The 16,805-nt window shown below is 37.0% G+C and overlaps 1 protein-coding gene across 1 annotated transcript in view; it reads right to left on the reverse strand.

Annotated features, from left to right (window-relative positions):
- LOC131037607 (obg-like ATPase 1) overlaps nt 1-16,805 on the reverse strand; it is a 110,699-nt gene that overhangs the window by 18,254 nt on the left and 75,640 nt on the right. Inside the window, exons 10-12 of the mRNA XM_057969788.2 lie at nt 7,032-7,124; nt 5,171-5,221; nt 1,857-1,958 (exon numbers count right to left, since the gene is read on the reverse strand). Of these exons, the coding sequence (XP_057825771.1) occupies nt 1,863-1,958; nt 5,171-5,221; nt 7,032-7,124 (240 nt within the window). The 3' untranslated portion in view covers nt 1,857-1,862. The remainder of the gene's footprint in view (nt 1-1,856; nt 1,959-5,170; nt 5,222-7,031; nt 7,125-16,805) is intronic.

Below are 16,805 nucleotides of genomic sequence, written 5' to 3' on the forward strand. Positions count from 1 at the left end.
TGTCAACGTGTTCCAGATAGCTGTAGTGTGCTTCTGCAGATTCGGATTCCAGTATAGCAGATTCAGATTCAATTTTAGATTTCAGCGTATGAATCTTTTTCGCTGATTGTTTTAGATTTGGTATCTGTTCTATATGCTAAGTGTTATTCTTTTCAAACTGTGCAAACTGTGTGTACAGAGGCGTTTTTTTTTTTTATGATATTTACAATTTTACGGCAGTGGTAATGCAGTCTTTACACCAACACAATCATTTAAGATCTGGCGCACGTCGGAAGTGTACGGGGTTTCTTTTTCTTTGGCACATATGGAGCATAAACGTCTTTTTTGGAAAAGGGTCGATTTGGTTTTTCAGAACAGCAGGTGTCGGTTTTTTAATGAAACTCTCATAATTGCTAAAAAATGTGTACACCTTGCACAGAGCTATGAGGATGAATAGGGTCGTTTTTTTTTCACAAAAAAATTAATCCTCTCATTTTTTTGAATATGTGTGGCTTTGTGAGATTTTACGGGGCAGGAAAAAGGGTGTTCGAATGCCTATTTTGATATTATAGTTTTGCGATACAGTAAGGGGATTAAAAAAAAAATTAAATGAGAAGGTAGTGATGCCTGTCAGTCTATGATTATTCTGCAGGAGAAAAGATGTTAGAGGGATGTCTTCAGTTTCTATAATTATAGTCGACTCAGAGGTTCAGTGCAGCAACTTCAGTTTTTATAATAATGGTAGACTCAGAAATTTGTTACAGCATTTTGTTTTGTTAATGCATGTTTATTTCTGGGTTATTTTTTGAGTTCTCTCTTCTGGAATCAGGGTCTTTTTTGGACAATGAGATTATCATCTTCTGGGTACAATGTGAGGAGAGTTAATACTGTAATGTGCAGAGACTTTTTTAAAAAAAATATGGCAATGCGAAGTGAGCCTAGTAGTTGAAATACGTGGAGAACTTACTTTCGTTTTAAGATATACACAGCTGGGTTGGTTTTTGTTGGTGGTGGAGTGTGTGCATACGTACAGATGAACTTCAAAAAGAAAAGTTTGTAAAAATACTTTTGCAGCTGTGCCTGATTGAAAGCAGTATTTATAGTGGACCTTATTGCAAAGATGAGTCTTGCTGAAGGTGTCAAGAAGATAATCAAAGAATTCGGTATACACTCTAGAGGAGATGTTCTTGCTATCTTCCAGTGGTGTCAATACTTCAGAGACTGAGTTTGTTTTATGCAGACAAGAATGTATTGAGTCTTATGTGTTTTATTTATAGCTGAATAAAACAGTGATCTTATTTTTGTAATCATGCCCTCAAATCTAAAAATGGTACTTATTGAGTTGGTGCTCAAGTAGAGGTTGGAGCCTCTAGTGCTTTGAGTTGGTGCTCTTGTTTGTAACTGGGTTGAAGCCCATTGGGTTGGTGCCCATATCTGATAATAACAACTATTGTATGCTGTGGTTTGCCCGAAAGGGTTTTCCACAAGATAATCTGTGTTTTCTTTATGCTTAGCTGTTAAGTTCTTTTCTTTTGGCTCAATTTGTTCAAAATTCTTGAAATACTGATTCACACCCCCCCCCCGGCCCACCCTCTCAGTATTTCTGGTTTAGCTTTCAAAGGCCAGGTACAAAATACAAACATGCAATTTACCCGATTTCAACTAAAATGAGTATTAAACTAGGGCATAAAAGTATTGAATGTAGCCACCTATCCTTTCACTATAAAACAAGTCACTATCAAAAGTCTTGCAATTTCAAAAAGCCACATGATACATCAGCGGGTAACAAAAAATAAGACTCTTAGTGTAATTGCCATTATTTCACTACAAATGATTTCAATACCATAAAAATTTAAAATGATGAAAAGATGTATTACCAGCCATCATTTTTTTCCACCAGTAACATTAAATTTAAAAAGGATAATGTCCCCATCCTGTACTACATACGTCTTCCCCTCCTGTCTATACTTGCCTGCAGCCTGCATCACTCCAAAATTTGCACATTAATTAGAAAATACTTTTCTAAGTGTAAATAAAAGGAGAGATATCATAATGGGTCAGGTGGCATAGATAGTACCTCTTTAGTTGTGGACAAAATGTCATCTACCGACTAAACAAAATATATCTTTCATTTTTGTTTTTCCATTCTAGCAATTTTAATAAATATGAAATGCTAGCTTATTGGACAAAAGACTGCAGCTGAATTCATTATTGAAATGATATAATAATTAGCAAAAATGTGATACTGTTCCCATATAGTGGAATCTACAACATAATGATAAGAGGCTGCTTAGCCATGATTTGGCATCCCAAGAGTAATCGATATTTTGATCAGACTTCGGCTCACAGGGTTATCTCTTGGGATGAACTCAGGAGAAATTTGGTCTCTCTGAAAATAATAAAAGAAGTTGCTCAATGCTGCTTTGCTCTTTCATTGTTTTTCTTTCGACTGACTTGCAAGCTGATAAAAAAATTGTTTTGACAAAATTAGACGAAGAGATGGACCTAATTTGATGAGGGCCAGTTCTAATCATATATTGCTTACTTGCATTTTCAAAGATGGTTTTTACCAAATTCAATAATGTGTGGGAGATGTGCAGCCCTCCTGATATGTAATCCAAAAGGGTCAAACATGTTTGAACATCATGTCTTAATACAAAAAAGGCATTTTTTAGATGGTAACTGTTGCTTAAAAAGTTAGCAGTTGGCTTCGTGTGTCCCTTACTTATTGATAAGATGTTGTTCTGTGTGTGCTAATGTTGAGTCTGTCTAATGTTTGTTCTTGACAGTCCCTATGCTCAAGTAGTTTGGAATGTCTTTTCACTACCTTGGAGTAGGATTTCTGTTCAAAGCATATCAGTCAGTTTGATGTTTTATTTGGTTCCCTTTCCAGTGCTGTCAAGAACAAATCCTTATCATAACTTTGGTGCATGATGGCTAAAATTCTTTAATATTTATAGAATGCTAGAAATAAAGATGTGTTTCAAGGTTACAGAAAGGCTCATTGGCTTCCCTCGAGAAGTCACTCTACATTGTTATGCTGCAGGTTAATTTACAGGCTAGTGCTGAAGTTAAAAATTAAAAAAGAGAAATAAAAATTGTGACTGAGGATGAACCAATTCCTTATCTTGGGGATCATTGCAAACAAAAAGATGCAACTCCTTGCAGGACTGCAGATGTGCAAAAGGGTAACTATGGTCATAATGGGCAAACTATTTATGACGTTGACACAGACAAGCATTCCAACAAGCTTCACACCTGCTGATATTTTTCCTCTAGCAATTCAATCTGATTTGTCTTCTGATATTGAAATGAAGCTGGTTCTCTATACAATCCTTTTCCTTGCAGGCTGTAGCCACATTACCGGCTACAGTAAAGTGTTGAACAAAGGATAGAGCTGTTAGATAAGAAAATCAATGCGAAGAACAAAGCTAAGAACACAAAAGATAATTAGGAATAATTATTTTTATATTGAGATTTTCTTAGTTTATGTCCTAAAGATGTACAGTATTGGGTCTGATATGTATTTCGGATTTCCTCATAAATTTGTTGTGTTTGAACTTTGAACATCATAGTTTGATTTGTTTTGTTATGTATATCTAGTTTTTGCTGCTCGGCTTCTTTGTTGTTAGTGAGGTTAATACTTTGGACACCTTCATATTTTGATTTATCACAATTATTTTGTTACAATGATGCTCAACTGGTACTGTGTCCATGAGTCATAAATATTCATTGCAGCCTTGCAGCCTATTTATAATATGACCATAACTTGATATAATTTTCAAGGATGGCAAAATCCACTTCCACAAACGTATGTCTGTTGTACAAAAAATATATTCTCTTGAGATTGTGCAAGAGATCTACCATTCTTTGGAACAGACATTTATGTCTTGAAAGTATTTTATTAATAGGTTCCATAATACATGCATCACTACTTATTGGCAAAACGATTTCACCAAAGAATAATTTATAGAAATGAATCAAACCCTTTCTCAAGGTGTTCTTTTGATAAAAATAAATAAAATCTACTTCTTGTTTTTCCTCAGAGCAAAGTTTATAAGCTGTCTTACAAAATGGTTCATTGTTGGCACTAATTCAATTTCATACTCTGCATCTTTTAGGGTTGCTACCCTTCCCAGGTTCCATGTTAAAGATGTTAGAAGTTGGTACAAAGGTCTACAAGCTATTTTGTTACAAGGCACTAATTCAATTAAAAATTGTCCCTTTCCTAGGTCTGTTTCCATACTGAGGATCCATGTTGAAAGTTGTTTGCAATGAAAAGAGGGCACAAGTGCAATCCATGAGAGATTCACTTATTGCATATGAATGTTATCAATAGAGCAAATATAAAATATTGAGTGAGATTAAACTCATTCAAAGGGGGGGACATGAATGGACAAGCTTTGTCAAGTGCAGATGATGACCAAGCTAGATGAATCTCTATGTTGTCTTCTGTGTTCCCCTTGGTATGATCACCAAGAAGACAAAAAAAATATTAGTAAAGGTCTTTTTGAGTATAACTAACTGAATATGACAGTATAGACGAACAACTCATGAATGACACATCTACTTCATTATTTTAAGTAGGAAAAAAAATCAAATCAAAAATTTCTAACAATTATTTACTATGTTGCATGATACATCTGGTAACCCTCTGGTTTCAGTACCTAAACACCAAAAAATTGAAAAGAAAAAGACCACTCCTGTTGCTGGAACCAACTCAAGACCTTCAATGACTACCACAACTATCTGAAAGCTGTTTACACTATAATCTCCCCACAAGAGCCCACTTATCGCCCAATCTTTCATTGAGACAAGGAGAATGTCACAGCCTTCGAGTCTGATATCTCAAAAATCTTCTTTGTTAATAAATTAATAACCATTGTCCTTATACTTCCACACTTTTCTATATGACTTTTTGGAAACTTAGACTGTGTAACTGTTCAAAATAGCAAATTACTTGGAAAGTTACCAATTAATGTCTATTGGCAAATTTTCATTTTTTTGCAGGGGTAGACACATTTGCAATCTGTCATATGATTGGACGCTGGTAGATGACAATTTCTATAGATAGATTTTCACTTTTTTTTGTCCTTTCAAATGATGTATCAACAGTTTTTACAAATCAAATAAAATAAATATCTGGAAATTACAATCATGCTATTCAAGAAATAAAGAAACTGAACACTACCTTGGCGGCTGCTTCACTGCCCAACTCCTTCAAATCCTCAAATTTCATCACCTGCTCATAACTTTAAAAATCAGTATTTTATTGATGCCTTGCGGTCTTGTGGCATGTTTACTGACTACATATCCAAGGATATATTGATTCTAAGACACCTTTAAAACCAAACACTACAAATAGCTACTGTTAGTTTCATATCCAAATGTCCATAGCATCAAGAGAAACTACAACGAGTCAATGAGTAAACATGATCAACAAGACCTCGTAACTGGGAGAAATTACAAACCCATTTAAAAATTTATCTGCATAATTTGAACGAAACATAATCCCCATTGATAGGTCCAGCCACAAAAAGCATAAGAGGCGAAAGATCTTGTGTAATCACCAAACCATTATCACTTGGATGCCAGTGTTACATCATATAAAACTTGACCCCTGTAATGTCCCCTCTCCTCTGGTCATCACTCAGTTGCATAGTTTTGCCTGTTAGCCGTCTCCGCAGGCAAATGCAGAGGTTAGGATGATTGGCTAACCAAGGGGCACCTTACTTAGTCATTTGTCTGGCCTTGGTAAGCTTATAAGGTGAAAACTTTATAATATTTCATTATAAGTCACTTTTTCTAAAAATAGAAATATTTTATATAGTGACTTTATAATGAAGGTTAATTAAATAAGAAAGATAAATTATAAAGTTAAAATAAGTTTTATATTAAAATGGCCGCATTTAATGATGTGTTAACCCTCAAAAAGATATGCCTAAGTTGGGAGGGAATATTATTTGGAATCTTGGAATTTGGAGACCTAATTTGGGCGTAGGATTTGTGTAGTCATAAAACATCATGTACGGCAATCATTTGGACATTCTCTTCAAGCAATTTTTTGTGATTTTCTCTCCATGGAAAGGGACTGCAACAGCTGATACAGAATTGTGATCAGTTTTGAGGACGAAAACCTTCAACCTTTTGGTGTTTGGACACAAACCCCACACATCAGCAGCAAGTCAGCACTCATTAGCAAACTTCTATCAGGCTATTTGGGAGCTAAAATCAGAAGTCTTTTGATTGTGACAGGGACTGAATTACAGATCTGGGTGGAATTGAAGACCATTTTCAGCAAAAGAACATTCATTATTGCAAATAATAAAAGGGTTTTAAGTCTGGAATAAGCAACAAAATTTGTTGTCATCAATAAATAAGAGCAGATCAGGGGTTATTTTGGAGCCAGCAGAGCTTATGTGGTTTGCATCAGCAAATTAGTAAGGAAAATTGTCAGAAATTGGAAATCTTGCCTGGCCACCCTGAAGGATTTACATCATTCTTTCAAAAAATTGCTTTTAGTAATTATTGTGGAAGGCAATAAAGCACTTTGGTGCTGTTGGAAGTCCTTGGAAGACTCTGTATCACCTCAATTAGCAGATCCATCAATAAATCAGGCTCATCCAGGCTAGCGTAGGACACCTGGTATGCCAATTTGGGCTCTAGATGCTAAAATTTGCTCATTCTTTGCATTTATTAATTGCTGGTAATAAAATCAGAATTCTGAATTTTGTTTCAGTCCATTATTCTTTCATGTATTGCATTTATAATCCATTCAGCATTGTCAAACACTCAAGCAAAAACCTCAGAAAACTGAAAACCCTGAAAAAAAAACCAAAAAATACTTTGCTGGTCAAAGATTGAAAATCAAACCAAAACCATCAGTTCGGCAAGATTCCTAGTTGGCATCTTACAACCCCATACAAGAAAACATATTTTTGAATAATTTCTTAAAATAGAATTTCACAACATATTTTCTATATCAACGACATCTGCAAAAATAAAACCTAATCCAACAGCATAAGCTAAAGGAAATGCATTCAAAGAATCACCTCAGCACAAATGAAGCCCCTTTCAAAATCAGTATGTATAGTGCCTGCAGCCTGAGGAGCCTTGATTTGCTTTCTAACTTGCCAGCATTTTACCTATAAAAACATCTTTTTTGTGCTCAATATTTTATAACAATAACTTATTATGATCAACAAGAAAAAACTCAAACAAAAATAAAACACTGTATTTCATAAAAGAATGCAAAGCCACTAAAAGGGCCACAACAAAATAGTACATCCAAAACAAAACACTATTTACATTAGGATTATGGCAAAGTTTGATCATATGTTATCCAGGGTGTGATTTGGACCTGACAATTTGCAGTTCTTTCAATCGTCTGGGAAACACATTTTTGAGAAATGTTTTACCATCAAATTTTGCACAAAGGCATTTTTTGATAAATGTTTTGTTTGTGTAAATAGTGACTTTATCAAACTAGTTAGCTTATGTCAAACTTACGGATTTTTAGAGTTTTGTCTCACATTATGTGGTTGAGACATATGTCATCACTTTGTGAGGCACCTATTGTATACATACTTGCCATTTGCTCACAAACTTATCAAGAGAACTCACAATTGTCCCATGTTGGAGAGGTGGTCAGTCATAGTCTCCTACTTTCTCACCTCATCAACCTTGCCTATATAAGCAAGGTCACTATGTACATTACATATACTCTCATTGTGCATGTCAAATATTGCCATTTGTGCTAGTTTGGTTTCACTTTTAGAAGGTTGTATTGTGCATTCTGATTCTGGCTAATTCCAACATGCTCGAGGGGTGTTCGTGTAAATAGTGACTTTATCAAACTAGTTAGCTTATAGCATAATACCTAGAGAGAGTCCTATTCACATTACTTTAGTCTTCACTTAGGGATTTTTAAAGTTTTGTCTCACCTCATGTGGTTGAGATATGTGTCATCACTTTGTGAGACATCTATTGTATACACACTTGCTCACACACTTGTCAAGTGAGCTCACAAGTGTTCCATGTTTGGATGGGGTAGTCAGTCATTGTCTCCTACCTTCTCACCTAATCAACCTTGCTTATATAAGCAAGGTCACTGCTGTCATTTTATGACACCCTTGGTCCATTAGTGAGAACCGATTAGAGATATGTTCCATGGACCAGCACTGCCCCAGTTGATCAAGGATAAAAGCAGTATAATCATGGTTTGAAGTGTTGCCTTGTCCGAAGTTCCTAGGCCCTCTTTTTCTCTTCCCCTCCGAAACTCCGGAACCCCGAGGTTCCGAAGTTCTTTACCTTAGCCGCTTTCTTTCCCGCTCCAGAATTCTAGAACCTCCAGGTTCCAAAGTTCCCTTCCTTCCCTTAGCTTTTCTCCAATTTCTCTAGAATTTCGGAACCCTGAGGTTCTGAAGTTCTTCTCCCTTCCCCTTCACTTCTCCGGAATCCTTCCCTAGCTTAGCCCCTCCTCTTCTTCACCCTTCTCCCTCCTCCGGAACCCTAAGGTTCCTAAGTTTCTTCTTTCCTTCTCTCCTTTCCCGAAACTTCGGAACCCCGAGGTTCCGAAGTTCCTTCTTTCCTTCTCTCCTTTCCCAGAACTCCGAAACTCTAAGGTTCTGAAGTTCCCTTCCCTTGCCTTCTCCGGAACTTCGGAACCCTCCCTCCTCGCCCTTCTTCCTTCTTTTCTTCGGAACTCCGAAACCCTGAGGTTCCAAAGTTCTCTTGCTCACTTCCTCTTCTTCTCTCTCCAGAACCCCGAGGTTCCGAAGTTCCTTTCCTTCTCTTCCTCTCCTATCTCGAAACTCCAAAACCCCGAGGTTCCGAAGTTCTTCCCTTGTCTTCCCACTTCGGGAGTCTAAACTTCCAAAGTCTCTGGACTTCCTTCCGACTGGCGACACTTCCAGATGGCGTGATCGAAACTCAAGGCTTTTAATGCTCCGACAGTTTTGGTGACTTGTGCACTTTCTTTTGTGGAGCCACAAGGGTACATTAAATGTTTTTGGCAGGATTTCCATCAAGGGGGTACGGGGCCATGCTTGATGACTTATGTCATGTCTGCCTTTCAAAGGTTGGTCAATCCACCTTCTCAGAATTGCCCCTTGTGGTTATGGCTAGGTTGCTTTGCATGTACAAGTCAGGTGCATGCACTTCCCTGCACTTCCAGACTGACATGCAGGGATCATGATCACCCTTGTAACCTTTTTTTTCTATATAAAGGTTGTTAAGCCTCATTGTAAAGGGTTCTCTCCCTGTTGGTTTGAGCTATTCCATGCTCTCCCACTTCTCTTGTATTTATCTTGCATTTATGCAAACTGTAAGTTTCGCCATTGGCCTTATAATTAATTGAAAACCACCATTCTTGCCTTCTTTCAACCAATGTATGTTATGTATGTTTTCTTACCTTCATTATAGGTGTATGTCTTTTGGCTTTTCTCTCCATATATGCTGTGTTAACTTGTTTTCTAAGTGTGGCTTGTGGGAATCCTTCTCCCCTCATGCAACTGAATTTTGTGCATCTCCTGGGTGTTTCAATTAATTCTTTGTGTCTTCTAGGTAGGCTTAGGAATTAGTTTTAAAGTGTTGAGTTGGTTCAACACCTGCACCTATTTGAAGAAGGAAGTCGGCCTTCTCTAGAGATTCAACCCCTTGCGCAAGGTCCCACACTTCGGGGTTGTTTCCATGTTTCACAAGGATGTTGGGTTGATAGCTTAGCAAGGGTGCATGCTTTTGTGATAACAGTCACTATGCACGTTACATACGCTCTCATTGTATGTGATAGATATTGATATTTGTGATAATTTGGTTTCACTTGTAGGATGTTGTATCGTGCATTATAATTTTGGCTGATATCAACGTGATGTTAAATCTAATCTTGGTTGAAGATGCTACTTTGATGCTTGCATGAGATTGCTCGACTTTCTTGGCTTCTCGCATACCAATTCTCTATCCAAGTTTGCAACTCTCCTTCTTGCATCCAAGTGACTCCACACATAGTTCTCCATTAGAGTGTCATAGAGTCAAACTGTCATTACCATTGAGTACGAAAGGTCCAAGAAATGAAAAAATACTCTTTGTTTGGTGAAAAATGGTAACTTCATTTTTTGCATTTTTTTTGCTACTGTAAACTATACTATATGAAATTCCATACCATACGAATTTTCCGATGAAAAAGCAATTTTTTTAGCAGAGGGCTAATGATCCCTTGCCCATTTCATATCTTGGCCATTTTGGCTTGTTTGGAGGGTTGAGTGCCCTTTATTTTCGAGAGGTCCGTCTATGTTTTGCATGTACCCTTTATGTAGGCATTATACATGGTGGGGCATTTTGATCCCAATTGACTAGTTGACTAACACTCTCCAAAAGAACATCATTCCTCTTCATGATTCCTTCTAAGAGTTCTTTTTCTTCTAAATCAAACAAAGACAAAGTTAAGGCACTTGCTATAGTTGTAACTTCCTCTTCTAGACCATGGGTTCTTCACTTAAATGGCTTCTAAAATTCTACTAGAGATCAATTCTTGGTATTGAAGTCATATTCTACACCTCAAATTTCATGGGTGATGACTCTCTAGTAGAAGTTTGTCTTATATGTTTAGTTGATGTGGGTGAAAAAAAAATCCATGATGTTCTTTATGCCCTCTTTATCAACCAAATTCCTTTCAATCTATTAGATCAAACACAAGTATAGGAAAAAGGTTTGATTTCACTCTAAATTCAATTGTACATCCCTAGAGGACTAGTCTCGCCTCAGCTCACCCCTTCCTGGCCCCAACTTGGCAATAAGTATGCCCAAGGTAAGGCAGGTTGGCCGCTAGGCTAGGTCGGGGGGATACCTCTAGAGTAGAAAACAAAAAAAAAAAAAAGTGTACTACAAGATCATTCTCAAATCGAAGTTGGTAAAGTAGATCATTAGTCTGAATTGTATGTTTTCTCTCACTTTATGTCAACCATCTCAACTACCAGTTTCTTCAATAGCTAGATATAGTCACGAGACTTCCTTAGCTCTGATGAAGTCTCGGTAGGCTACACAAGTTTTAAAATACGTATCAAAGTCCTTTACATCCATATCTTTAATAAGGCCCTACATGTTCCAAAATTTATTTTTACAAATTTTCCATATTCACTTAGGTCTATTTTCTTCGGCAAAAGAATGTGATGTTTGATCACTTTAAAGACTTCAAGGCTCTTGCAAAAAAACAATTTAGAGAAGGTATTAATATTCATCAAACAAATAATGGTGGCAAATATCTCAACCACCGCTTTGAGCAATTCTATATTAAGCAAAGTATTGACCTTCAACATAAAATTTGTCAATCAAAAGCAAAACAAGGTTACTCAATAGAACAAATCCTCAAAAAAAATAGTCAAGTATATAATTCATTTTAGGTCACTTGCTCGAGTATCAAACCAATATGTTGTAGATGGAACAATTGACAAGTCCAAAGCAACACTTTGGCAAAAGCGTTCTCTCAAGCTCCAATGACTCATTACAATGAGACCTCTGTCCTTATCGCAAAGATAAGCACCAACCATTTGACACTTGTCAGTGCCGCTACTCAAAATTGGGATGTACAATAGATGGATGTGAAGAGTGTCTACCTTAATGGAGAACTAAAGAAGGGGATATATATGGAGTAGCCACATTGTTTATCTCTACTTCTTTGGGGAGTTGTCTCTCTTTGTAGGGGAATTTTTTCTACATGGATATCTTAACATGCCTATTTCTTGTCAAGACCCATCTTCCCCAACTTGAGTTGTATTTGAAGGGGGTATTTGGTATGTTTATGAATTTATTACCCCTTAGATTAAGCTTACTTAATTTCAGTTTTGTCTTTTTGGAATGAGGTGCCACCCTCTTCCATGGAAGTTATGTTTCTCTCATTTGGACATTGAGCGGTCATATCATTCCATGTGAATTACAGTTCTTGGAGCATGAGTTATCATTGTCCTCACCTTCATGAATTTTCTATAAATGTGTTGTGACCATTTCACACATCGCCCCATTGCAAATGGGGACCCCTACTTTTTGCTTTCTAGGTTTTGTTTTTAGGTCTTTTAGGGTTTTTTCTGTTAGCCTTTAGCTTTCGAATGTCACCAAGGGGATCACATGGATAGCAGGTTCTGCTTGAGTTAGGTCAAGTTGGTGAGAAATTTGACTAAGTCTAGAATGTCCTGATCCTGAAATTTGACTAAGTCTGGAAAACTGAAAATCCTCCAAAAACTAGATTTTGCAATATAGCTCCTGGAGGTCTGAAACCACTCTCAAACATCCTGAAAGCATATATGGAATATAACTTAAAGTATTCTATCTTTCTTCTTTCTTATACTTAAATGTTATATTCCATAAAATTATCTTGACGGAGAGTTCAAAAAGTCAAATTTCGCTCCTGACCCTTCCTGAGGGTCCAAAGCGAATTTCGCTCCTGACCCTCTTAGGAGGTCCAAGGCGAATCTCGCTCCTGACCCTTCCAGAGGGTCCAGGGCGAAAATCAATCTAGGACTCATTTCTTGCCTTATTTGACCAAATTTTGACTTGCAAGGCATTTTGAAGGGAAAGTTGGAAATGTTTGAAAACCTTGAAAAAATGATGGATTTTGGCCAAGATTAGGAATTTCGCTCCTGACCCTTGCTGAGGGTCCAAAGCGAAATTCATTATAAACTTCATTTGCCACCTTGTTTGAGCTTGAAACCTTGTTCCTAGCCTTGAAAATGATCTTACCTCGCCCTGTGAAGTGGTTTGAAACTAAAAGATTGAGCAGTTTAGCCTAGATTGTGAATTTCGCTCCTGACCCTTGCTGAGGGTCCAGAGCGAAAATCTTATTGGAGCTTATTTTTCACTAATTTTGGCTAAATTGTGATGTGCAGGGTACTTTGGAGGGAAGCTTGGACATTCTTATTGCCTTGGAAAGGTTGGAAAGCATTAAAGATGATGAATTTTGGACAACAAAGGTAAAATCGCTCCTGACCCTTGCTGAGGGTCCAGGGCAAAAATTTGAAAATCCCCTATTTTGCCTTGCAGGAACGAACCAAGCTTGGATGGAGTGAAAGAAGAAGACCTTTACCTAGCCTTGAAGGGTGGATTCAAGAAAAGTTGATGAAGGAGTAAGCACAAATTTGAAAAATCACTCCTGACCCTTGCTGAGGGTCCAGGGCGAAAAAAAATCCTAAATGCACTTTTCTTCCAAAATTCAAGTGAAATCAAGCCCAAACTCCAGTAAAAGATGCCATTTGGAGTGCCTTGGTGATATTTTGGATTTGCAAAAATTGGATATTCAAGGTCTAATTTGGAAAATCGCTCCTGACCCTTGCTGAGGGTCCAGGGTGAAATTATTGTCAATCTTCATTGTGGCCTTAATCAAACATTGATATTCCTCAAATCCCCCCAAAATTGCTAACTTCGAAGCCTTTGGAAAGATTAAATCAAATTCGCATTAAATTAAAGGCATTTTAATTTAATAAATTAATTTTTGACCTTGAAATGATCAAAAAGGACATCTTGGAGGCATCTAAAATTAATTTTTTGAATTAAAATTTGTTAATGAGCACTCAAGGCATTATTTTGCCTTTATTTGGCAAGTCGGCCCACCTTTTTTAAAGGTTTTATTTATTTTTTTACCTCCTTATTTGCTAGGTCGGCCTCATGGTTGATTAGGGTGAGTGCTCTATATAATGGGGGAGTATTGCTTTAAGTTTCAAATCATTCATTCATCCTTCTAAGTGCGAAATTGAGGAGCAAATTGGAGAGGAGAATTTCTTGCTAGATTGAAGGATAATTTCCAGATTTTGGAAGGTATTTGAAGGCGAATTTCCTGATTTTGAAGAAGCTAGTGGAAGGTAGAGCTCTTTTGAAGACTAATGGAGGCGTAATTCATCCAAGGGAAGACTTCAATCTAAACCTTGTCTCGGAAAATCCAGTCTTCTTTCATCATTTTCGAAGGTCTTAGAGTTAAGTACTCAAGAGAAGGTATGAAGAATCATTTTTGTTTGGAGTTCTTATTCAAGATTTGTTTTGATTTTCATAGGTCTAAGTCTTGAAAATCCAATTTTCATTCATAATTAATTTGGAAATTTAGAATTTCTGGATTTATCATGTCATTTTCAAATTAATGTTTTAAACTATTCATTTGAAAGGTTTGGAATTCTATGCTTTAGGGTATGATGCTCAAAGACTAACTTTAATCTTTTGTGTAGGCATCAAATGGCGACCCCGAAGTCGGAAGATCAACTACTTGGCGGACCCTCATCAAAGAAGATCAAGTCAAGACAAGGACGACCTCCTCCAGTCTAGCGTCGACAAGGATGGCCTTCTTCAGTCAAGCATCATCAGGAAAAACCTCTTCCAATCCAGCATTCTAAGGCAAGGTACATCATCATCCTGCACATCAAAGACAAAAGAAGTCAGAGCAAAGGTTCGTTGAAGAAGCAGATAGTTTCAGATGAATTGATCAAAGCTAGCTTCTCGGCATCATCAAATTGGATATCTACCAAGTTGCAAGTATTAGACAAGGTGGCATCCTAGTCATCACTCCTCCAGTCGGGTTGGTCCACCTCAGCATGTCCAGATTCAACGTACCTAGCTCATTAGAGGTGGCACAAACTTCGATGTACCTACCCCAGCTATCCATTGGTCGAATATTCCAGAGAAGACATGTGTCCAACTAATACAATCATTTCATTGGTCAGAATTGAGTTTGTGTAACAAACCCTAATTAAGGTTTTCATTGTAGAATCTTGGCCATTAATCTCAGATTGATCTTAGCCATTGAATTGTATTAAGGGCACTATATAAGCCTCGACTCTTCATTTGTAAAGGCTAATAGAGAGTGGTTAGAAGGTGAATAGTTAGCTAATAGTAGATAGTCAGTTGATAGAATAGCAATTAGAGTAGAATAGAAAGAGAAGGCAAAGATTGTTGCCAATGTGTTGTTGTAAAAGACTTGTAAAACTTCATTGAAGAAATGGTGAAATTTATGGGTCGATTCAACAATTTGCATGGTCTCTATACTTCTCATATTTGATTTCATGTTATTAGATGAGTGGAAGAAATGTGTTTGATTGATGGTGAAATTTGTATACCCATACTACTAGCAGTCTGTTGATTGCAGACTTGCCTTGTGTAGTCAACTGGAATCATCCAGCTTAAGCTTAACTTCAATTGTCGCTTCTTCATTGATATGCATCAGCTTGATGGTGTCTATGCCTGTAGTGATGATTTGAACATCATAAAGCTTTCCTTCGAAGATCGCACTAACCTTGTGGAGATGGTCCTGGGATGTCAAAACAAGACTTAGTTAGAATTTCATCAAAGATCATTCATTGCTCCTACATTCTTAGTGTTAGGATTAGATCCTTTCCTCACCCTCGTCCTTTTTCCCTTTTTTTCAAATTTAAGCCAATGAAATCCTGTGTTCCGGCAATATTCAAAGCAAATCAGACGTTTAGGTCGTCAAGTGTAAGTTCCCTTGTGATTCCAACAAAATCACATCATACCATAGAGAGCTTATCCACGCGTAGAGATCCTACAGCAAAGAACCTTGAAGTCATCCCGATTGATCCTTTTCGCGACATCTTCAGCATTCGGAGACTTTATTCAAGAGAGGATAAGGTACCTCTAGGTATTTTATTCTGTGTTCGGTCATGTACAAAATACACATCAACAAAATGCAAGCTTGGTGAATTTAAAGCTTGCAATTATTATTGACAGATCATATGGAATAGCCATTATTTTTCTTATTCGCATTTCTTGTTGTTTGAACTATTTACTTGTTTGTAATTAGTTTTAGGCATTTTTGTAATGTCCCTAATCTTATGTATGAGGATGTCAAAGTCATTTTCCAACCTTGGGCAAGATTTCAGACTTTCTCAAATTATCATACCTTTGTTCCATTCCCTACTAGTATGAAATATCGCAAAACCCCAAACCCTAGCCTCCTACCCCCTTGCTATTTGCAAACCCATAGATTTTTTATTCCTTGAGCACCTAATATCACCAACTCTAATCCTTGCTCCCCCCAACCATTGCATCCTTTTGGCAAGCATTTCCTCAAACCCTGCACTAAAGAATGCACTTCCACAAAACACCACTATATTTATTGTTTTCTACCCCCTCTATTATCTTTAAATAGAGGGTGTGTTCTTTTGTATTTTACATGTAGGAGCATAACAGAAATTGACTATTAGAAATCTCTATTTATAGAATCAATATTGGATCTTGTAAGGCTTACCCCTTCTCTTTTGTTTATAATTTCTGAATATTTATTTCTGGTGTCTTGCTGGAAGCACAGATCTCAAGATTGAATACCAAATCTTTCATGTAGTCACCATGGATTTGGAGCAGATTTTATTTATACAAGGTACAATCATTGAGTCGTGTTTTTGTTTACAATCTTGTTTAGGTATATGTATATCCATGCTAACAAAGGCCATAAGCAAGGCTTATAGCCATCGGGATGCCTGAAGACGTTGGGGATGTCCAGAAGTCTTGGGGACAGCTGAAAGTCTCTTGTTCTGGGACGTGAGAAAAAGCATTTTTTTTTTTAAATGGTGAAAATGGAATCCTTGTCTTCAAGTCAGTCTAATCCTCTTCATCAGAATATATACATGAAATATAACATTTAAGTATAAGTCGTAACTTATACTTATTTCATGTATATATTGGCAGGATGTATGATTATGGTTTCAGATCTCTAGGAGTTACAATGCAGATTTTAGGTTTTAGAATATTTATAAATTTTCAGACTAGTGAAATTTCAGTAATCAGCAAAGCTCCTATCAGCATTCCCCCGCTCTCTATCTTACTCTCTTCATCTCTTGTGA

Source organism: Cryptomeria japonica, chromosome 11 (assembly GCF_030272615.1).
Source record: "Cryptomeria japonica chromosome 11, Sugi_1.0, whole genome shotgun sequence".
Lineage (NCBI taxonomy): Eukaryota > Viridiplantae > Streptophyta > Pinopsida > Cupressales > Cupressaceae > Cryptomeria > Cryptomeria japonica.